Source organism: Miscanthus floridulus, chromosome 7, assembly GCF_019320115.1.
Source record: "Miscanthus floridulus cultivar M001 chromosome 7, ASM1932011v1, whole genome shotgun sequence".
Classification (NCBI taxonomy): Eukaryota; Viridiplantae; Streptophyta; class Magnoliopsida; order Poales; family Poaceae; genus Miscanthus; species Miscanthus floridulus.
In genome coordinates this window covers 116,228,531-116,252,500 of record NC_089586.1, presented here as the reverse complement: position 1 = coordinate 116,252,500, position 23,970 = coordinate 116,228,531, and the positions used below count along the sequence as shown (strand labels likewise).

The window sequence follows — 23,970 nt, the reverse complement described above, 5'->3', positions numbered from 1 at the left end:
AATCATTTTTTTCTAGTACATTGAGACCTTTATGCTAAGAGTTTCTTCATGCCAATCCTTTTTTTATATATATTGGTGATTTATCTCCTCTTTCTCCCCGACGACGGTGAAGGAGTAGGGCAGATTTGGAGTAGGGCGGATTTGATTTCTCCATGGTAACTCTGATGAAGATGAGGACGGTAACTACGACGTCAGCAACTTTCTCGGCATGACGACATGGAGACTTAGGTTTCAGGCGACATCAAGGCGGAGATGATGCTGCCATCGTGAAATAATGTTCTCCTGTCTTTTCTTCGTTTTGTTGTGGTCAGAGCATCTCCAAAAGTACCATATTTCCCTTTCTAATCCTTAGTTTTTAGCAAGATGAGAAAAAAACCCTCTCTAACAACTTCTAATCCATGCTCCTAAAATTTACGCAATTTGAAAATACTTCCCCGTCGCGAGTAACTTTGCACGTAGTCGAGGATTCCTGATATAAAATTGTCTTCAATATTTTAGGAGTGGATTATTAGAAACTCTCGGAGATGGCTTTCTTTTTTTCTCCCAATTTCTTTTTAGGAGTTCCAAAACTACATGTTTTTAAGAGAGAAAAATAGGATACTCTTGGAAATGCTAACCACGATAAAGGACCCCTGAGAATAAGTCCCCCTCAAGCCAATTACTGCTATTGAGTTGGAAAAATTCAGGTCAGTTTTCCTTATTCGGTGGCAGAAGGAAGAAGGAAGACACAAGGAAGAAGTTTATCAACTCCGCCTGCAACATGCAAGAATATTGGCCGTTGTTCATTGGACATTTGTTCTCAGCCTTTTGTCAAGTATTTGCCTGTACAGTCATCCATATGAATTGTCATACTGATTTGGGATTGAGATTTAGAGTTATACAAAGCGTGGATACAATATAAAATTATAGATTAAGAAATTTAATATAATCCTTCTTTTGTCTAAAAAAACACTTGTTCACACCGCTATACATGTTGCTTGACAGCATCTTCAGAGCTCAGAGCCCTTATCTTAATCGGATTTGCTTGTACCAATAAGCAATGCAAGAGAACGCAGATGGCACGGTCCTCTCGGTTCAGTTCTCCCTGATCACGCTTAGTCTCTTCTTGTCGGGAGATTTCCAGTTGGGCGCGAGCCTGTGGAACAGCATCCCGTCGTAGACGCTTCTTGCGACGTCCTTGCGGAGGAGACCGTCTTTGTCCTTGCCGAGACTGTACAGGATCTTCCACTCCGCTTCTGCGGCAGCCCTTTTGATTTGTACAAGGACAGAGTAGAACAGAAGAAAGAAAACGGAGAATTAAGAACTGACGCTGTAGGAACAGTGTTAAACATCGTTATTTTTGGGCTGGGAAATTAATTACCATCCGCTGTAGTCCCCGGGCTCTCTGTTTGCTTCGAGCAGCTGGTCGATCTCGTCCGATGTCAGGGCGTCGGGGACAGTCTTTGCGTGCTTGGCGAATATCTCTTCGAACTTCTCAGGAACAAACCTGCAGAGTTTCAGTGTCAGCGAAGGATAATCGATGTAGCTATTGTTCTTGTTCAGCAGTGGAATCAGAGATGGCCGTCAGTTGAATCCATGACCCACCTTCCTTCTGAGTCATATGAGCCTGAATCGCTTCCATGTTTCCCCTTATAGATGTCCTCTACGTAGATGTCCAACTTCGATGACGTTGCATTTTGCTGCATGTGTGCTCGAGGATTTAACACCGATTTTTATATCTTTTACTAATAACGAATTAATAAGTGTACAAAACAAGACTCCGTAAGATAGGTGTCTCCATGTAGGAGGTGGCCAGGCAGCTAATCAAGTCAGCAAATCTTGTGTAATTGTCAGCTAACCAACCCAGCAAACAACAGGCCTGTGCTGTCACAATCTGCAACTGGAATTACCCAAGAAATACCTTTCCAAAAAAAGATTACCCAAGAATACATTTCCAAAAAAAGATTACCCAAGAATCTTGAGGCATTTGGTGGCTTGACCCGCGTCTTATCAGACTCACGGTTGCTTGCGTGATACTACTCTCATGAGTCATGACTACTGAAGTTTCATGGAGCCGTTTTATTCTCAGTGAAGTATGGCTTTTGTGCAAGTCAACAGCTAAACATATTATTCTCCTCGGTCGATACAGTAAAAGATTAATATAATGAAAAAGGCGGAGGATTGGGGATTCTTACAGGTCTGCACTTGCTGCCAAGGGCGCCATTGATGAAGGCAGCGCTGACGCCGGACATGCCGAGTCCAAACCCGAGAGCCCGAAACGCTGCCGATGCAAGGAGAGGCCAAACGAATTACAGGCGAACCATGGACGTGGCCAAAGTAAATGGGTGGGGACAAGGAGCTCACCGCCGTACGTCTCCTCGAAGGAGACGACGCCATCGCCGTCGCGGTCGAAGAACGACGCGTGCTTGTACAGCTCCGTCGTGGCGGCGCCTTGCGGGTCGCCGAACGCCGCCGCCCGGCCCGCTTCACAGAACCAGGAACGCACGAATTCAGCAAGCAGAGTCGCGGGAGAAAACAGAGATGCCCAGATGCGCAGCGCAAAGCAGATTATGACTGATGCCCCGGCGGAGGCAGAGCGCCTGACTAACCGAACAGAACGGCGAAGAGAAGCAGTGAAGGCACAGCCGCCGCCGCCGCCGCCGCTGGGGACGACCGTCGTCGCGGAGCCCTGCCCATCCCCATTCTCCGGCGATTCCCTCTGGAGTCTGGACTGGACCCTGTCGCGCGAGCGCTCAAGCTAACTGCTCTCCCCTTTCCTTCTTCCTTTTTGGCTGTTTGCTCCGCTCGGCGGTCGTGGGGGCGCTAGCAGCGCAGCTTCTTGTGCGGGTGGCCGTGCCCCCACACCCGTCCGCGGCCCCTAAAATACAGGTGGACAGTGCCGGCCCGTGCGGTCACCTCGCGCTCGCGCCCCAGCCGCGACCGCGAAGTGGCTCGATCGACGACGCCACGCCACTGTTCAACTATATCAGCTACTAATACTAAGATATTTACGATTTTTGACCGCGGAGCATGAATAATTGTATATTATGGATTCAAACTCCTGAAATTTCTTCGGTGAAAATGAGAACATGCAAGCGACTAGTAGATGGCAATGCGAAAAAAGCAGATGTTTACCCTAACCGTGCGTCTGCAATACTTACCAAACGGGGCAGACAATAGTTACGGGAACAAATAAAAGATGTAGCAATAATAATAATTCATTAGCATTATGCATGTCTAAATTTATCCTTTATTTATGATGAAGCCTAACCCAGCCACGTTTAAGATTAACAAAATCATTGTATGCATGCCTAACTAACTAGTACTAACAGTTGGCCGCAGGTTAAAAAAAAATCCAAATGTTATTGACAAAGGCCCTGTTCGTGTCCCTGAAAAAACAAACTGAAATACTGTTCTAGCTGATTTGTTGTGAGAGAAAAAACACTGTTCCGGCTGAAAAAATAAGCTCAAAAAGACAGATTATAAGAGAAACGAACATGGCCTTAAGACAGTTTTGTTTGAAAAGGCTCCAAAAATGACTTTAACTTTCACGGGTTTTTAAGGAGCCGAGATGTTAAAAAGTAATAGTTTTATCTAGATTCTAGTTGGTTGCAATAGAAAGAAAGAGATTCACCTCACAATGGCCGGATGGGACCGATTTCTCGGGTCGGGGATGTTGACCCAACTGGCCCATCTTATTTCCTCACCTCCTCATCTGACCATCCACTTATCACACCTATTACGATCCATCTATCCAATATTCTACAACAATCCCATATGTGGAAGGCTAAGCGGAGAGAGATAGAGATGCCCAGAGAGATGGAATAAAATGATTGACCATGATTCGATTGTAGCTCACAAGAAGAACCTAAGGAATGAAACTATAGTTTCTAATCATAGTGTTTCTCCTCCGTAGAAACTACTCATATAAATTATGGATTGAGACTACTCTAAAGTGGGCAGATTTCTATAGTCAAGAACTAATGTATTTCTTCGTGGCCCGTGGATTGCCTTTTATGTTTCGTATAAGTACAATATATAATATTGAATACTTTTTGATTCAATTAAAGTCGTGTTTATAATAGTCAAGGATCGGTGTTTCGCTGAAGCTGGAATTTGTTTATTATCTATAAAATGTCACGTTGATTGATGTGCGCTTAAAACTATGATATAGACATGAAAGAATGAAGCTACGAGGTGAAGATGTCATAGACTTGAATTTGATGTATTTGAGAAAAGACTTGATAAACTCGGGAATTAGGTTCAGACTTCAGTGGAGTAGTGTTGTAGTAGTAGTGGTACATACATTCCGCAATCCTCCTGGTGCACCCCAACTGCAACATGCATTCTCTCAAATAAAAACAAATGAAGAAACAAATTAAAAACAATTCATTCATGCCACTCTGTCAAGATTCAAGCGGCTGTCGTCTTGCTCCACTCTCTCGGTTAGCTTTCGTCTAGAACGGAGGCGCACGGTAACTTTGAATACTGAAGTCCCAGCCCGCACTCCTGAACAACATGGATTTACGATCGTTTACGAGCAAGCGAACAGGCTGATGATCGAGGCTGCCGTGCCGTTGCCTCCCGCTCCGGCGGCCCCGAACGAGAGTTCGTTCGGTCGACGCTACCCTGTCTGTCGTACCGCATCTGGTTCCTGGCACCCCCTGATCCTCTGCGGCATCTGCAGTGGCCCCTGGTGGCTCTGCCTGGCAACCCCCGGCGGCCTGGTCCAATAAAAAAATTAAGAAGCCTCTGAGTGTCTGAAGTCTAAACACTAGCTCTGGAATCATTACGTAGCACGGACAGTCGCCCCTCCATTCGTGTCACTTCATGGCCATGTTTAGTTTCCTCCCATTCCAAATTTTGACACTATGTAAAAAGAAGATTCCCCGTCACATTAAACTTGTGGTACATGCATGGAGTACTAAATGTTGACGAAATCAAAAATTAATTGCACAATTTTATTGTACTTTGCGAGACGAACGTTTTGAGCCTAATTAGTTAACGATTGGACAATTATTGCCAAATAAAAACAAAGAGACACTGTAGCTACAGTGTCACTACAGTGTTTCGGGCGGCGCAGAGTCGGGCGAACTAAACGCGGCCCATATTCCACCGTCTCCTGTCAAAAAGGACAAGGATGATGCCATGATGAAGCCATGCGTAGCAGCGTCTCTGTGGACTGTGGTTCGTTTGATGATTATGTGTTATTCTCTAGCTTGTTTTCCCTTATCTTCATTTTTCTAGGCTATAGATCTTGGAGATTTTTTGTTTGTGTTTCATGATGCATGTACACGTGATTTTCTTTCCAATCCAATTGAATGTCTCAAAAGCGGATGGATTCTTCTCCAAACTTTTTATCTATCGCTGTTGAGTTCTGTTCTTTTCTCATCTCCAGTGATATTCTCTTATCTAATTAACAGTCACTAGTGATTCTAAATTTCCCTTTCTAATTTTAGACAATATGAAGAAGAGAAAGACCATCAATAATTTTTTTAAGCCAATTCGTTCAAGTGCTAATTGTATTGAAGCCATTGCAAGCCGAGACGGTAAGAGCAACGTGCAAGTGGAAGCTCCTAATTTGAAAGGGGAAACTCATAATGATCATGTACAAAATCCTAATAATCAGAGTAATGTTGCTGCTACCGTTGAACCAATCGAAGCCGAGGTTGCCGAGCATCCACCAGTTGTTGCTACTAGATTTGAGAGAGACCCTGGTAAACGTGTTCAAATATTGGAACTGCCAGCTGATCAACAAGATGAAGCTTTTGGCTTCCTATAACACGGAGGTTAATGAGGTTGTGTTGGAAAATGATGATAGTCCTCCGATTTGTCAACAAGCGCCCTGTTCGTTTGGGTTTTTTTTCTTATAAGTCGTACTTTTTCAGCCAACGAATATTATTTTTCTCTCACACCAAATCAGCCGACAGTACTTTCAGCCATGGCTTATCAGCCAAACAAGCCCAAACGAACAGGGCGAAGAAATGCCTTATAAAGGAGTGTTTCCTTGATCTGATCCATGTTAGTGATAGTACAGCTTTGACACTTAAAGAGTCAATTTGTGCTGTCCTCTCAGCTAATGACCTAAGCACACAAGATATAAGAGGTCAAGGTTACGATGGAGCCAGTAACATGAGAGGGGAGTGGAACGAATTGAAAGCTCTAATTCTCAATGAGTGCCCATATGCATATTATATTCATTGCATGACTCATCAGCTTTAGTTGGCCCTTATAGCAGCATCAAGGGAGGTACATGAGGTACACAATTTTTTTTCAGCATGCAAATTTCATCATAAATGTTGTTAGTGCTTCTCCTAAGCGCAATGATGAGTTGCTAGCAAAACAAGCAGAGCAAATTGCCCATGAAATTGAATTGGAAGAGCTTGACACAGGACGAGGGGCAAATCAGATTTCCTCCTTACGAAGGCCAGGGGACACTAGATGGAGTTCCCACTGTAGGTCTATTCTAAGCTTAAAGAAGATGTTTGGTGCCACAGTTTCAGTCTTACACAGCATTGTTAATGATCGTTCAGTTTCGAAGTATTCTCGGGGAGATGCCAGTGGTGCCTTACGAATCATTGTCACATTTGATTTTATGTTTATTCTACTCCTAATGAAAAAGATTATGAAGATCACTGAAGTGTTGCGCCAGACACTACAAAAGAAGAGCATTGATATCTTAAATGCGGTGGATTCTGTTTCTACGACAAAGGTGTTGCTTGGTGAGTTGCGAAATGATGGATGGGAACCTCTTCTTGAGGAGGTCAAATTGTTTTGTGGAAAGCACAAGATTGATATTCCGGATCTGAGTAAGAAGTATGTTTTCCCCAAATTATTTATTCTTTTGTAAAATTGTACTTGTTCATAAATCAATCCATATCTTTTCATTTGTAGGTATCTTGATGTGACTAAATCTCGAAACAAGAATGACAACACCACAACCTTTCACCATTACAAGTAGATGTGTTTAATGTTGCAATTGATCAACAACTAGCAGAATTAGAAGATCGATTCAGTTCTCAAGTGACAGAGCTTTTGTCCCTTTGTGCTTCTTTGGATCCTAGGCTGGACACATTCAACATAGACAATATATGCACTCTGGTGAAAAAATATTATTCTGTTGATTTCTCAAGTCAAGAAAGAGCTCAATTGGAGTATCAGCTGCCATATTTTTAAATTGATGTATGCAACAGTACAGAACTAAAGGAATTATCAACACTTGCTGCTGTAACAAGTGGACTATTTAAAACAGGAAAATATTCATCTTATCCTATGGTTGACAGGTTATTAAGATTAGTATTAACTCTTCCAGTATCAACTGCAACCACCGAAAGATGCTTTTCAGCTATGAAACTTGCGAAGACACGTCTCAGATGTACAATGGGAGGTGGATTTCTGCAAGATTGTTTGGTAATTTATATTGAGAAGGAATTAGCTGCTTCAATCAGTACTGATGATATTATTACAGCGTACGATCTTGCTGCTAGTCGAAGAGCTAAATTTAAGTTGATAGATATGTAATTTTATTTTGGTTAAGACTTGTGAAACATGCTATTATTATATCATTATATATGACTAAAACCAGTTCACGTGGCTATCAGTTCTATGTTGCTTTGTCCATTGCCCCCTTACCTCAAATCCAGGCTCCACCCCTGTCTGGTTTATATATACGGAGTAGTTTGGTTTTCATTTCAAGATGGCTGGTGCTTTCTTTAATCTTTAATCTTCAAGATCGCCAGAAATTTTGGATCGAACGCAAGTTCTCGCAAACTATCCCGAATTTTTTATTTTTAGCTTTTTTTTGAATTTTTTTTCATAAACATGTCTCTGGATGTATGATTTTAAAATCTAGACGCTTAGCTCGACGCCATCGTTGCTGGCACCGGGCTTACATTGCTAGGCGCCATCGTTGCTGGCGCCGAGCTCGGAGCCACGTTGGCGGCATGGACGCTGATATGGCAGCCAGCTCGGCGCTGTAGATCTTGGCGCCGAGCTCGGCGCCAACAATCCTGGCGCCAAGCCCTCCCTTACGTATGGGTTCTCCCTTCCTTTCTCTCTTCCTCTCTCTTTCTCTCTACCGCCCGTAACTGCCGAATTTTTTATTTTTAGCCTTTTTTTGAAATTTTTTTTACAAATATGCCCCTAGAGGTAAGATTTTAAAATCTGGACCCTTAGCTCGGCGCCATCGTTGCTGGCACCGAGCTTACACTTCTCGACGCCATCGTTGCTGGCGTTGAGGTTTTGGGCTCGACGTAGACGTCACGGTGACTTGACAGGTAGCTCGGCGCCGTAGATCCTAGCGTCGAGCTTGGTGCCAGGATCTATGGCGCTAAGGTGGTGTTTTAACCCCGCCCCCAACCTTCCTGCCCGAGCCTTCTTCCTCTTCTTTATCCTCTCTCTCGGGTTTTTTCTCTCCCCACTTCGCCATACCTCACGAATCGACATATTGAACCTTGGAAACTTGATTTGATCCATAGATCTTCGAGAGCAAGGTATCCTCGCTCCCCTCCTAGTTTTTTTTTGCATCGATTCGGTATGTATAAGTCGAATTTTTCAACCTAAGAATCGTCATTACTTAGGGTTTCATATAATTTTTAATATTTGTATTATACAACCATAGGATGCCAAGGCGTGGAAAAGCTAGCAATCCAAGGTAACCACAACGCATATTGTTATGTTATGAGTTCATTGTTGTGTATCAAATGGAAAAAACCTATGTTTAGGGTTTAATGTTAATTACTTTTGGTTCTTAGAACGAAATTGGTTGTATTGTAGTTATGGCCGGATGACCGAAAATGCCTTCGACCCATTGCCTCTGCCTAGTGGTTTTCTAGTGCCCATGTGCTTTTGCGACGATCCTTGCAAGGTAGCCAAGTCCGATGAAGAGGACACATATAGGCAGATGTATTGGATGTGTTTCAATTTTGCATTTGAGCCTACACTTCGTCAGCGCCGCATTAACAAGATGGTGAGGAATTGATGTTTGTGTCATATGACATCTTGCATGATTTTTTTGTTTTGTAACAATTGCATTTTTGCAGACCCCTCCACCGCTTTGTGATTTTGAGCAGTGGATCAACATTGAGATCAAGCCCAAAGACAAGAAATAGATGCAGAACTGTTGCGGTGGGAGGTAGAGGACAAGGAGATGATGGAGAGGAGACGTGGAGAGAAAGCTGCAAAAAAGAAGCACAAGGAAAAGGAGGTGTGTTGCTGCGTACAGGGAGAAGTGGGAGAAGAAGCTTGAGCGTGCACGACGAACGAAAGCAACGATGGAGGAGAATCCCGATGCCCTGAGGAAGGGAAAGTGGCCTCGTTGCACTTAGTAGTCTCCATGACTTGCTAGTTCTATGGTTTATTCATGAACAATGTTGTCTACTGTCGGCACGTACTTCTAGTATTATTGTGTTGTTTAATGTGGCATAGTATTGGACTTTTCATTATGTGGTTGTTTTCATTATTTATGGTCATAATATTCAGTATAATGTTGTGGACGTAGTGAAATGTGATCACGTGCTGCAAACACAACCTAACTAAGTAGGGCATTATATAATTCAACACATAAAACACATGAAATGGCATGTGAGAACATGTACCAAACTAGGGTACAGAATTTCTTCGACTAAACCTAACATGCCTTAGGTAATTAAACCAAACAACAAACACATGGATGTGCCATGTGAATAAGATAGGGTCGTTCTAATAGTGTGGCCACATAACAAATTGTATTGCACCTTCTCCACAGTAGCCTCCCATTGTTGGTGGTGGCGGCGGCGGGGGTGATGGCGGAGGCCCTTTATTCTTGTGGTTAGGACAGGTGCAATATGGATCATTGCAGAGTGTCTCCTGTGAATTGGCACCATGGTTATTATCGTTCGATCCTTCATCCTTGTAACCGCTGCTAACTTCCCTTTCTAGATCGAAGATATGGTCCTACAGGTAGTAGATGTACTCCGCATGCGGGCGCGTGGGAGCAGACGCGGTGGCGCGGGCGCGCGAGCGGGGACGGTGCGGCAGCAGTGACGGGCGATAGAGAGAAAGAGAGGAAGAGAGAAAGGAAGAGAGGACCCATACGTAAGGGAGGGCTTGGCGCCAGGTTTGTTGGCGCCGAGCTCGGCGCCAAGATCCACGGCGCCGAGCTGGCTACCATGTCAGCGTCCATGCCGCCAACGTGGCCCCGAGCTCAGCGTCAGCAACGATGGCGCCGAGCTAAGGGTCTAGATTTTTTAAAAAAGACTAAAAAATAAAAAAAATTCGGGGCAGGAGGCAGGCTGCTGTCTCTCTCTGGAATTAATGGAGTCAAATTAATAATCATTTGTGTCTCTGAATAAATAGATTCATAAAGTTGTCTTTAAATCAAACTTTGTAAACTTTAACCGAATTCCTAGAAAAACACGTCAAGATTTATGACATCAAATTATTATATAATTAGATATATCATGGAATATATTTTCATAATATGCTCATTTTGTGTCATAGATGTTATTACTCTTACCAATAAAATTAGTCAAACTTAAAATATGTCTATATGTTTTTTTCTCGATCGTGTCCTTGTGACATGTTTTCATTAAGAGAAAGCAAAGTTTAACAAGTTACAACCAACCTAGGTAATCTAGAGATTACCGAACACATAAAAGGAGAGAAAGAGTAGCGAAGATGAAGAATCCACCCCAAAACCCGACTAGCCATAACCTGCAAGAAGATACATCAACGCAAAAGCTGCCTACGGAGTGGACCAGGCCACGGTGGCAAAGCATCCACCCAGAGAGGTCAAAGAACCAGCGACTAGGGCGACAAAGCATCCGTCAGAGAGGACAGCAACAACGGCAGCCAAGCATCCGCCCGAGCAACCTTGATGGCAAAGCATCCGCAAGGTGAGACACCCGCACACACTCGACAGCAGGAATCTGCTAGAGAGGGGAGCAAGGAAAATGACCAGGTGAGAGGCCTGCACACACTAGGCAGCATTAATCTGCCAGAGAGGGGAGCAAGGACAACGACGGCGAAGCATTGCCCTGAGACCAAACGACGAACGACAGTGGCTAAGCCAAACACTCCCAATAGGTCAGATCTTTGCGAAGAAACATGAAGCACACACAGGAACAACAAGGGGTAGATCCGGCGAGAGGAACAAGGGATAAACAATGATGCCTTTAAGAAGGGGAATGACATCCACGGATGCCATCATCGTAGTCCCTTGCCGACAAGCGAGCGGACGGTAGAATGGAATTTTCGACGATGCCTCTAGGGAGGTAGGTGATGCAAGCCGCGACACCATCGCCGACCCGGAGCAAAGGCTAGGCAGGTCTTTCACCCAATTCCAATCGACCCACCATTCGTGGTGCTAATGACGACCCCCGCGGACGGCAGGCGAGTCTAGCAGCGCTGGTGGCCATGTTGTTGTTGCTACTACCTAGACCAGGAAGGTGTCGTCGTCCAGCTGAAGGCGCTGGCCCGCATCGAGGGTAGGAGCCTAGACCACGCCCGTGATAGAAGCACGTAGAAAGGCACCAGGCGGAGGCCCGCAGGGTCGCGCAGCCCCCTCCCCCCGCATAGCGCATCCTCGCGCCCTCGGCGTGCATCGGGGCAGGCGGCGTCCTCTGTGTCGAGGCCCACGCTCCGTGGCCGACAACATCAACACCTGGAGTCGCCCCGGGTGCTCCCGCAATAGGCGAAGCCCCCACGCATCCTCCCACGCTGCAGACCCATGGGGCCTTGCGCTCCTCGCAGCTAGCGGCAAGTCGCCCCGCACGACACCTGTGTGCAGCGGCGGCAACCTGCGCAGAGGCCGGCACACGCGGCCAAGGCCTCATGCCTGGGGTCCCGCGCGATCGACCAACAGCAGGACGCTTCCACCTTCACATATCCAGTATCCCCGCGCATGGATCCGGCCCCTAGGAACGCAGATCTAGCACAAGCACGGATCGAGGGATTTGGGGTTGAAGGAGGGAAGGTGCAGAGAGAGAGGAGGGAAGAACAAGGAAGAAAGCCTTTTTGAGCCCCTTCCCCTAGTCGCCGCCGCCACCGACGAGGAGGCGAGATGCCACAGCGTGCGACGGTGGCCGAGCCGGCGAGAGGATGCTAGGCGCTAGGCCGGCCGAGGTAGTCGCGCTCGGGTCGCCTCTAAGGAGACGACGCGAGGGAGGGAGGAAAAGTGATGCAGAAGGAACATATGTCTATATGTCAACTCGAGTGATGGATAACTCGATTTTTTTTCTCTCGACCGATCACCATTCATCTTCCTCCTTTCGGCATGTCGCCTTTGCCAAGCGCCCACTGCCCTGCCACGACCGTGGAGCTCCGACGAGACCCTACCGTGTCCGAGGCGGCTTCCTCCTTCCCCTCCTCCCTCCATCCGCCCCGATGGCCATGGGCGCCCCCGCTCTAACTTGGCCCGACCGCCTCCACCGCCGCCGAAACCCTAACGTCGTCCTCCTGCCGTCCCCACCGCCTGGCCAGCCTGCCTCCCTCGAGTCCCTTCTAAGGTTGCCGGATTTGGAGAAGAAGACCACGTGGCGTCTCTTGGATTGGGTAGAAAAATCGAGTGAGGGAAAGGCTCAAATCACACGAGTGAGCTTTAGCTTTTACCCAAACTTAGGATAATTTGACTAGCATGGATTTTACCCAAAAAATCGAGTGACAGAAAGTACATGCCACTCGGTAGAACCGACGGGATAAAGAAAAACCGATGCCTTCTATTGACAGAACCTTATTTTTAGATTGACAGAACCTAATTATTAATACATGGCACTCGGTAGAACCGACGGGTTGAAATTAAAAAACCGTTGCCTGCCATTGACTCCATCGCTTTCATTCTTACAGAGGCAACCATTCAAAAATGAAAAATGTTGCTTGTAGTATTACGTAAACATAAATGAATCAGCCCTTCTTCCCCTGCGCCGCCAGCTGGTAAAAGAGGGTTCCGTCGTACACGGCCCTCACGGTGTCCTTGGGCAGGCGCCCGTCCTTGTCCTTGGCGACCTTGTACAGCATCTCCCACTCTGACTTGGCTGCCAACCTGTGTGTTGTAGTAGTGATTTGTGCAAGGCCAAGAATGATCAGAGACGGTGTCAATGCCAACCCAGGGGGACTGCATGCATTAATGCATATCCCAATTTATGATTAATATAAAATCAGGCTAGGATTATTACCATCCTGCGAAGTCATTCTTCTCTTGGTTGTCCTTGAGCATCTCGTCGAGCTCGTCTTTTGTCAGGGCATTCGGTACGGTCTTGGCGTGCTTGGTGAATATCTCATCGAACTTCGCGGGAACAAACCTGTAAAAGTCATCATTATTCTAGAAATGTTAGAGATTCAACTAAATTGCAATGACCAACTACTGTTTGCCTTGTTGTTATTAGTCGATCGAGGGCATATGCACACGTGCCTTCCTTGCGCGTCGTAGGCGCCTGTGTCGCTTCCATGTTTACCCTTTTGGATGTTCTCTATGTAGATATCCATGCGCGAGGAGTTGGCATTGTCCTGCATGAACGCATTTGAATAGAGTCAACATCTTTTTTTAGCAATTGGCATTCAATGTAGTGTGTTTAATGAGGCGTGCGTGGCGAGGGACAGTACAGGTCTGGTCTTGGGGCCGAGGGCGCCGTTGATGAGAGCGGCGCTGGCTTTGGCCGTGACTTCGCCAACTCCGACGTCCCGCAGACCTGCATGCATGCCAGTCACACCACCACCATCCAAACACGCGCGTCAGCAGTCAGCACACACCAAACCAAACACGGCCTGATTGGTTTCCCGAAATTAGCAGGCTTTCGATCGCAACGAACGGCGTGGCACAAACGACAAACGACAAACGAGCGGAATGCGCGCTCACCTTGGTAGGTCTCGTCGAAGGTGATGATGCCGTCGTGGTCGCGGTCGAAGAACGCCACGTGCTTCTGCAGCTCCGTCATGCCGGCGGCGCCTGGCGATGGGGCGACGGCTCCGGCCACCGCAGCCGCCGCGTGGTGACCACCCCCTTCTCGATTCGACCGGAATCCACAAACAAATGCAACAGAGCAATGAGCAAACGTACGTTTGCGCGGATCCATCAAACAAACGAAGCTAACGAAGAACGTGCGCGCATACCGAAGGACACCGCCAGGAGCAGCAGGAGAGGTGCGGCGGCCGCCCACGAGCACGACGACGGCCGTTGTCGTCGGACGTCCATGCCTCCGGCAGAGTCCGGCTCAGTGTCGTCTCGTACGCCCTGACCGCTGGTTTACCCCTCCCCGTCAGTCCGTCTCCTGTTGCCGCGTTCTCCACGGAGGACGGAGGTGTGGTGTGCGTGAGGTGTTGAGGTGTAGGAGCCAGGAGTGCGTTACGTTCAAGCTGCGCGCCTCATTTATAAGGACGGGCTTCCGCACCGGGCCAAATAAGGTTACCTGGACAAGATTTTTTGCCTTCATTAAACATGAGTGTGAAAGTATCGTATCGTATCCTCGTAGCATCTCATTGCTGGATTGATGACTGGCATATGCCAATGCATGGGTGGGTTGGCAAAATTAGTTTTTTCCGTGTAAACATGCCTGGCGGAAACCATCCACCACGGATCGGATTTGCACAAATTTTGGGTGCCGTTCCGTCACTGCTGCTAGCTAGAGTTAGTTGAGAAGATCAGCCAACCACTCTTGGGAAAGAGAGAAGCAACACCAGCTGTTGCCGAGGAACAGCAGGGGCCCAGGAGGTGGCTTGTTCCTGCGACACAGGCCATGACCGTTGCCGAGATGTGCTGTTCAGTTCTCATTCGTGTGCCTCTGCTTTCCACGGTTTGGTGATGGGTTTGTTGCGTCTCAGCAAATGCAAACAGGATGCCGCACACATTTCGTGTGCAAGCGGGCACTGTTCGCGTGCGGCCTGGATATGCAGCAAGACAACTCACCTCTGTATCGCGTATTACACCAGCCGCGTACAATCGCCCAGGTATGTGCGTATATAACTGAAAAACAGCTTTAATTTTCTGGTGTTTCACTGGTGATGAAGTTGTTTCTCGCGGACTTGACACGGCATCACCTCAAAGTTACGTAGAAATCTCTCGTCAAAAAAAAAGTTACGTAGAAATCGAAACTGAAGCCGGTCAAAAGCACTGCAAAGAGGGCCGAATTGCATCAGCACACGGAGCCCGTGCCGATTTCGGTCCTCGCACGAGAAGCCCGTTCGAACTCCTACAGGCCACAGCCCACGAGAAAAAAACACATGGGTGAAGTCCTCCAGGCTGCCAGGCGCCCCGCCCACAACCCCTACTTGGTAGGGCCCTAGGCAGCCATCTGGCCCAGACTCCAGAGGCTTCCTCCAGCCGGGCCCGGGCCCATCGTTATTGCCCGTAAACCAACCGCGCCGCCGCCGTAGCTTGTGAGGACGCTTCCTAGGTTCCCTTCCTCTCTTTCCCTTCGCCTTCACCTCCTCCCCCTCCTCCGCTTCAGCCCCGACCTCAACCGCCGCACCATCTTCGACTTGTATAGGTGCGTTCCTGCGATTCCCTAATTGATTTTCGATTAAGATTTGGGTACTTGTTGGGTTGAGTTGCAGTAGGACGATTGGGCCCGATTGATTTCTATTTGACAATCGATTGATTCTTCTTCGAATTCGAATCGCAGGAACCAGATCTACGAGTCCGAGGATACCGGAGCAGCGTACGTCTCAGGATCGAAAGCAGCACCTTTACCTTGTGTTTGATGACTGGAACTCTGGATACTCCATCCGCAAGGTGAGCTTGTCGCGCCGCTTAGGCAAACGCTGCTCTGAGTCGGCATCGGAAGAAGAATACTCTGAGCAGCCCGCCTTATCGTCCGGCACAGGCAAAGGCGCTAAGCCACCCTTGCCGCCAGTTTTCATGCGCGTCTCAGCTCCGCGTGGGTTTCCCGGGTTATTCACGTCAGCCTTTGGCCCCAAGATCATGGTGATGCATCCAGGCGCAAATGGCGAGGATTCCTTCATGGGCGTCCCAACTATCGACGTCCAGGATCGGACCATCACCTTTGAACTTCAACCAAACACTCCGGCTGCTCCAATCTACATCCCCGTCAGTGATGATAGGCTATTCGCTCTGGATATTAGAGCGAGCTTTTTGGAATCCGACCATTACGAGAAGTGGGCTTCGCTGGATTGTCCCGTAGCCGGGCTTCGCTGATGTGTCGTTACGAAACACGACCACCCGCTAAAATGCCATCCGAGCCATTTGAGATTCTTTTCTTGCTCTTTCTGCCCCTGCCATCTCCTTCATCCTTTCACGAACGGACGCACCGCCCCAAACGGATCGAGCGAGCGCGTGCTTCCCTCGTCCCTGCCAAGCGAGCGCGAGCGGGCGAGCTCTCCCCCGGCGAGGTCCCTCCCAGGCTCCCACGGTGGCCCCCGTCTCCCACGGCCAGCTCCCCACGGGGCACGGCGGCCCGCCTCTCCCCGGGTGCTCCGTCTCCTCTGAGCGCCGTCCTCTCCAGCATGCCCGCCCCTGCCTCCATGGATGGATTTGGTAGGATTTAACTTGGAGCAATCCAAATCCCCATGGACTGCCGCACCTCTACTCGACGTCGCCACCGTCGTCCGCGTTCGTCTCCGCGCTGCAGTCAGCACCACCGCGGCGCCGTCGCCGACGTCGTGCTCCAACGGGTCCCGCACGCCGCCGTCCGAGCGCTACGACTCCAGCGGCATCGACGCGGCCAAGATTTTCGACGGCAGTGGCGCGGCGGCGATGGCCACCTGCCGCAGCGTGCTCGACTGCTTGTAGGCATTGGAGCCCAGGGGCACGTGCTCGAACCCGGATCCGGTTGCAGCATGAATGGCTCCAGGTCAACGAGCGTGGCGGCGACGAGGCTATAGCAGCGCGTGCACGAGCCGGATCCCGGCCTCCTGCTTGCCACCACCGGCACCGCGGGCCCGTTGGCCATCCTAGCGAGCAGCTCGTGAAAGGACGAAGGAGAGGGCAGGGGCAGAAGAGGAAGAAAAGAGTTGGCATTTTGGCGGGGTGGTCGTGTTTCATAATGGCAGTTCAGAAAAGTCCAGTTACGGGATTGCAATCTGGCGTAGCCTACTTTCCATGATGGTCAAATTCAAAAAGCTCGGATATTGGCACATTTGAAATCCTCCGAAAGCCGGAACGTACTCCCTCCATATCATATTTAGATGACGTTTAGGACATGAGTACGCTTACCAAGGAGAGATTAATTAGGGAGTAATTTTCCATGTCTACCCTTATTAAATGGGGCTGCAGTTGTCCCCTGCACAGAAAAGATGCGTTGCTCTAGTGGCTAGCTCTTGGGTGCATCACATACTGCAGCCCCATTTAATAAGGGTATGATTGAATCATAGTTAAGGGTACGACTGCAGTATGTGATGCATTTTGCATGGCACTGTACACGAATGCATTTCGTTTGCCGTGGTGGCTGCTCGTGCGCGCGCGTTTTGGCCGTCGGCGGCAACATTTTGGCCGCCGGTCTCCATGCCGAGCGTGATGTGAGGAAGATGAACTGGTGGGCGACTTTGCTGTTAGGCGGCGAGGGATGGCAAAAGCGTGATGGATGGCGGGCGAGCGGGCTGCATGCGGAGATGAAGGAAGGCGGCGCGCGATTAATGCAGTGTCGAGCAGATAACCGGGCCGAGCGTGCGAACCCAAGCGGCAGGGGCAAACGAGTCAAAATTCCATCCCACGAGCCGCAACGTCTTCCTTTCGCGCAAATGACTACGACGCCAGAACGTCATCTAAAACGGATACGGAGGGAGTAGTGGACAACCGTGGGTGTGGCAAAAACTCACTCCTCATCCGTTCTGGATTGAGGATGTCTCCTCCTACAGCGTGCAACCCGATGGATGCATCCCCTTCAGTACCAAGAGGGGTGTCACCTTTCATCTTCGACACCAAGGAGTATGTGTGGAAAAGATATGGTGATTGGGTGTTCCCCTATACCGGCCGTGGACACTATGACCCCTCCCTGGAGGGCTTTGTCGGTCTCTCCAAAGACCCGGAGACCCTTGGGTACCTCTACTGCTGCACCATGGCCAGCACCGCGACTAGCCTCGACACTGGCAAAGTATTGCACCCTGTTTGATTAGTTTTCTTAGGTATGTTCATCGGATCGGGATACTTAGCACAGTAATAGAGCATTCGGATTTCACAGAGAGATTGAGAGATAGGTGATAGGTGGCAAACCGTCAAATGCTGTAGTTGTTGAAGCTCCGGTCGGGGTTTCGTTGACGGACGCCATCTGCGCGCCGGCAGCGACGGTCGGTGGAGAGGGAGTCGGCGCTGTGGCGTCCTCGACGGCGGCGTGAGCGTCGGGTGGCGTTGCCGGCGTCGGTGGTACTTCCCGTCGCTGGCAACGCCCCTACTTTCGATCGGGTCTAGGGTTTAGGATGTCGGTGGGGTGACTGGCGGCGCGGTGAACCTCGTACTGCGAGCCCCGGCCCCCACCTTCCTTTATAGCGCTGTGCGACGGGGGCCCACCAACCATGTAGGGTTGGGCGCCCCCGATCAGGGCGCGAGGACAAGGCCCAGTTAGGCCGTTGGGCCTAACTGGTGGGAGATCAATACTAACATTCTCCCCCTTGATCTCTCATCTATTCTTCATTCTTTAATTTCACGCTCAAAACTTTCAATTCATAATTTTCTTGCTTCCATCCTATTTCATCACAGATTAGTGCATAGAACTGTCCCATCGTCACAGCAATTAGTGCCGTTAGACTAACAGCCACAATATAATTCTCTGTTTTGAAATATAAACTTTCTTTGGGCCCTTCGTATGTTCAGGTATCATAGGCTTTCCCTTAAACCCATGCCGGCTACGTGTTCTCTAAACACGTTGGGTGCTAAGCCCTTTGTGAGCGGATCCACGAGCATTTTTTCTGTACTTATATGCTCAAGATTTATTATATGATCCCGAACTTTATCTTTCACAACATAGTACTTTATGTCAATGTGTTTGGCAGCACCACTTGACTTATTGTTGTGAGCGTACTGTACCGCTGGATTGTTATCACAATACAATCGCAGTGGTTCATTTATATCATCAATCACTTTCAATCCGGGTATGAATTTCTTCAGCCAGTTCACCTGCCCCGTTGCCTCATAGCATGCTACAAACTCGGCATACATTGTCGAGGATGTAGTTACGGTTTGTTTGGAGCTTTTCCACAATATAGCCCCTCCTGCGAGAGTAAATACATATCCTGACGTGGATTTTCTTTCGTCTCCCGCATAATCAGAATCTGAATACCCCTCTATCTGTAGGAAATCAGATCTTCTATACGTAAGCATGAGGCCTTTCGTACCCTGCAAATAACGCAGGACTTTCTTCACTAATTTCTAATGTTCAATTCCTGGATTCTTTTGATATCTACCAAGTAACCCGGTAACAAAAGCTAAGTCAGGGCGTGTACACACTTGAGCATATTGTAAACTTCCAACAGCTGAAGCATACGGTACCGCTTTCATTCGGTCAATTTCATATTGGTTCTTGGAACACTGATGTTCCCCAAATCTATCGTCCTTGACTATAGGAGCAGGTGAAGGACTGCACGCATGCATACTAAATTTCTTCAGGACCTTTTCTATGTATGCCTTTTGCGATAATCCTAGAACCCCTTTTCTCCTGTCTCGGTGAATCTCTATTCCCAAAACAAACAAGGACTCACCGAGATCTTTCATATCAAAGTTCGAGGACAAGAATTTCTTCGTTTCCATCAGTAGATTGATATCACTACTAGCAAGCAAGATATCATCCACATACAAAATTAGGAATATGTACTTTCCATTCCTAAACTTTGCATAAACGTAATTGTCCTCAACATTTTCTTCAAACCCAAAACCTTTTATCGTTCTATCAAACTTTAAATACCACTGTCTTGAAGCTTGTTTCAATCCGTAGATTGATTTCTTTAGGCGGCATCCCATATTTTCCTTTCCTTTTACGACAAAACTTTTCGGTTGTGCCATATAAACATTTTCTTCTAAATCCCCATTTAGGAAAGCCGTCTTTACATCCATTTGATGTAACTCCAAGTCATAGTGGGCTACAAGTGCCATTATAATTCTGAAGGAATCTTTACATGAGACTGGAGAAAACGTCTCATTGTAATCAATCCCTTCTCTTTGCGTGAAGCCTTTTGCCACGAGTCGCGCTTTAAATCTTTCTATATTCCCTTGGGAGTCATATTTCGTTTTGTAGACCCATTTACAGCCTACTGTTTTGGCTCCTTTAGGAATATTTTCTAAGTCCCAAACTTTATTGGTACTCATTGATTTCAATTCATCTTCCATGGCTTTAAGCCACTTTGATGAGTGGTCGCTTCTCATGGCTTCTTCAAATGAGGTGGGATCGTCCCCCATCTGACATTCTTCAGTTTCATAAACTTCATAGTCATCAGTAATAGCTGATCTTCTTATTCTTTGAGACCTTCTAGGTGCCTCCGGCACTTGTTCCACGTTGGGCTGTTGTTGTTCTTCCTCATGTGCAATATTTGGTTCTATAGTTTCTTCAAGGATAGGTTCCTCAAGAACAGGTTCCTCATGTTCATTTATTATCGCTAGGGGAGAACTTGCAATAGGTGTTGGCACTACAGTGTCCTGCACTGTCGGTGCAACAGCAGCAGATAGCGTGAAGAATGGTTCTTCAACCATCGGAGTGGGTACATGTACCCGCTTCTCCTGTAGGCTGATTTCTCATGCTACCATGCTCCCCCTGATCATGTTATCCTCTAAGAACACAGCGTGTCTTGTTTCTACAATCTTCGTATGTCTGTCAGGACAATAGAAGCGATATCCTTTCGATCTTTCTGGATAGCCAATAAAATGGCAGCTGACTGTCTTGGAGTCTAACTTTCCTATGTTTGGGTTAAACACTTTTGCCTCAGCTGGACAGCCCCACACACGCAAATGGTTAAGTGAGGGTTCCCTTCCTGTCCATAATTCATACAGTGTTTTAGGCACCGATTTACTTGGTACTCGATTAAGTATGTGAATGGCGGTTTTTAGTGCCTCCATCCATAAACTAATCGGTAATGTGGAGTAACTCATCATGCTTCTTACCATATCCATTAAGGTACGGTTACGTCTTTCAGCCACTCCATTCTGCTGAGGCTCCCCCGGTGTGGAGTACTGAGCAACTATGCCATTTTTCTGTAGGAACCTTGCAAATGGTCCAGGAATTTGGCCATATGGGGTATGTCGCCCATAGTACTCTCCACCTCGGTCTGATCGTACTATCTTTATTTTCTTATTGTGCTGATTTTCAACTTCAGCTTTAAATATTTTGAATTTATCCAATACTTCCGATCTTTCTTTAATTGGATAAATATTGCCATAACGAGAGTAGTCGTCTGTGAATGTTATAAATGAGTCATAACTATCCACACTTTTCATAGGAAAAGGACTACATATATCTGTGTGGATTATTTCTAAAATTCCTGTGCTTCGTTTGGCATCTTTCTTAATTTTCTTGACATACTTTCCTTTGATGCAATCAATACATTGCTCTAAATCTGAAAATTCTAAGTGCGGGAGAATTGATTCCTTAACCAATCGTTCCATTCTCCCCCTCGAAATATGGCCCAAGCGACAATGCCATAATTTCGAAGAGACAGTATCAATTCTCTTCCGCTTCTTAGTTACATCCGTAGATGGGGAATCATTCACATTCTCATCACATACATTGTTCACATTCTCAGCAAGAGATAATAAATAAAGCTTGTCTTGTCGGAAGGCAAGACCAACACATTTATTATTAACCAGTATCTTACACTTGCCGTCACCAAAATGGCAATCAATTCCATCATCATCAAGTTTCGAAACACTTATTAAATTTCTACGCAAAGAGAGAACATAAAGTACTTCTTTAAGTCTAAGTACAAAACCATTATTCAATTCTAAAGAAAAATCTCCAATGGCTTCAACATTGGCTTGCAGTCCATTTGCAACTTTAATTGTTCTTTCTCCTCTTTGCAAGGTTCTCGTCCCACTTAACCCCTGTAAAGAATTTGCAACATGAGTAGTTGCTCCTAAATCAACCCACCAAGTGGATTTATCATAACATAAATACAGAGATTCATCTACAAATATAATAAATTCATCATCTTTCTTTAGCAGAGATTTCAGAAAGTCTGGACAATCCCTCTTGTAGTGTCCCTTCTTGAAGCAGTGCTTGCACTGATCTTTTTCTGCTCCACCATACTACTGATTCTCAGAATTCTGGGGTTTCTTTCCCTATGAACTGGAGGAAGAGGACTTATCCCACTTAGGTTTCCCTTGTGGTTTAGGATTCTTGCCATTAAAGTTCTTTCTTTTGTTGTCCTTCACAAAATGAGCAGATTCACTTTGTGAGGACTTTATCCTCTCCTCTTCTTGAGCACACATTGAGATGAGTCTTTCTATGCCTCATCTTTTAGGCTGCATATTATAGTTCACAATGAAGGTGTCATATTCTTTCGGCAAAGAAGCAAAAATTAAATGAATTAGGAAATCCTCCTCCTTCAAATTCATTTCTTTTAGCTTAGATGCCGTAGTGTTCATCTTCAAAATGTGCTCTCTTATGCTACCACCAGTGAATTTCTCATTCACAAGCTTCTTAATCAGTGAACTTGCTGTGGCCTTGGTAGACCCAGTAAACTGACTCTTAATTTTCTCAAGATATTCTTTAGCAGTAGCACATTCAGGGATTGAGCCCCTTATCTGTTCTTCTATGGTGGCTTTGGCTACCAACAGGCACTTGCGGTTGGAGAGAGTCCATTGCCTATGTTCAAGGTCATATTTCATTCTTATTTTAGCATGATCACGCTTCCGAGAAGTGAAATCAGCGTCAGATTCATTGTCACCTCTCACCGGGTCCTCTGGCTCAGTAGGACACGATGAGGTGATGGCAAAATCGACCTCTCCCAACGCAAGTTCCAATTCATACTTCTCCTGCCACACACAGTGATTGGTTCCGTTGAGTGTCGGGATGTTGGCAATGTTCACAATGCATTTGCCTCCTGAAATCATACCAGAGTAAGTAAGAAACATTTATACATAAAATTCCATGCTTTAACTCAACGTTGGTCAAATTAAAACTTATAATTCATCCATGCAAAACATTTTACATCACCGTTGGGCAGAAGTAAAATTAATGCATAATTTCTCATGGATCAAAAATTATAATATTGTTATTAACAACGTTGGTCAGAAAATAACAATATCATAATTGCATCAAAATTATCAAAAATTCATTTCTCTTAAAATTAAATTATCCCGTTGGTTCAAATTTAATCAAAGAGAACAATAATTATCATGCATAGCGGAAAAATTAATGATCTTTTCATGTTATTATTTTCCAGAAGCACTAAAGAATTCACTGTTTTCTGAGCAAAATATCGTTGGATTAAATTTGCACAGAAAATTGTCTTAAAATCATTCAAATTCATCAAAATATGCATTTAAAATTATTTCTGGAAAATAATAAGAAAAAAAATTCTTGTTCTTCTTTTCATTTTTCAGCCCAGCGCGGCCCAAGACGCGCTGAACCGGCTTGGCTCGCCTTGCCTCGCGCGCACAGGCCGCACCCAGGCCGCAACCTGGGCCTGGGCCGGCAAAGCGCCGCGCGCGCTCGCTCCCGCCTGGTTCGGCGAGTTGGCCCAGCGTATTGCGGCCGTTCGTGTCAATTCGACGGCCGAGCGGCTGTTTTGCGCTGATCAAAACGTCGCTGCGGCCGATGCCCTGGAAACCCTAGGCATTCGGCTCTTCCCCTCTCTCTCTCCTCGCTGCTTGCCTCTTCTCAGCCGCAGCGGAGACGGTCGCCGCCGAGCAGCCGCGAGCGAGGAAAACCGGAGCGGGCTTTGGTGCCGTCGCTGGCCCCCTCGCCGGCGCGCGTGCTCCCCAACGGGTGAGCACGCCGCCGTCGAGCGGCCTAGCCACGGCGCTTTCTTGGCTGAGCCCGGCGAGCCGTTTCTTGGCTGAGCCCGCGCGCATCGGCTCGGTTTCTTCTCCAGCGCCGGCGAAAGAGCCAGTGCGCTTCTTCTTCTTCTTCCGCGCCGGTG

General features: G+C 47.2%; 2 protein-coding genes and 1 pseudogene across 2 annotated transcripts; 1 reads left to right on the top strand and 2 right to left on the bottom strand.

Annotated features, from left to right (window-relative positions):
* Positions 1-785: 785 nt before the first annotated feature.
* On the bottom strand, positions 786-2,847 carry LOC136467681 (probable peroxygenase 5). The gene is made up of 6 exons (XM_066466447.1): positions 2,589-2,847; positions 2,344-2,463; positions 2,175-2,260; positions 1,585-1,679; positions 1,361-1,486; positions 786-1,246 (listed from the first exon to the last, which is right to left on the bottom strand). Exons 1-6 carry the CDS (start codon positions 2,680-2,682, stop codon positions 1,075-1,077), a joined length of 693 nt encoding a protein of 230 aa, XP_066322544.1. The 5' UTR covers positions 2,683-2,847; the 3' UTR covers positions 786-1,074.
* Positions 2,848-5,790: 2,943 nt separating this feature from the next.
* Positions 5,791-7,500, top strand: LOC136467680 (uncharacterized; annotated as a pseudogene).
* Positions 7,501-12,672: 5,172 nt separating this feature from the next.
* LOC136467682 (probable peroxygenase 4) lies at positions 12,673-14,302 on the bottom strand. Its single transcript, XM_066466448.1, has 6 exons — positions 14,065-14,302; positions 13,811-13,954; positions 13,558-13,643; positions 13,367-13,461; positions 13,131-13,256; positions 12,673-12,997 (listed from the first exon to the last, which is right to left on the bottom strand). Exons 1-6 carry the CDS (start codon positions 14,144-14,146, stop codon positions 12,859-12,861), a joined length of 672 nt encoding a protein of 223 aa, XP_066322545.1. The 5' UTR covers positions 14,147-14,302; the 3' UTR covers positions 12,673-12,858.
* Positions 14,303-23,970: the final 9,668 nt, after the last annotated feature.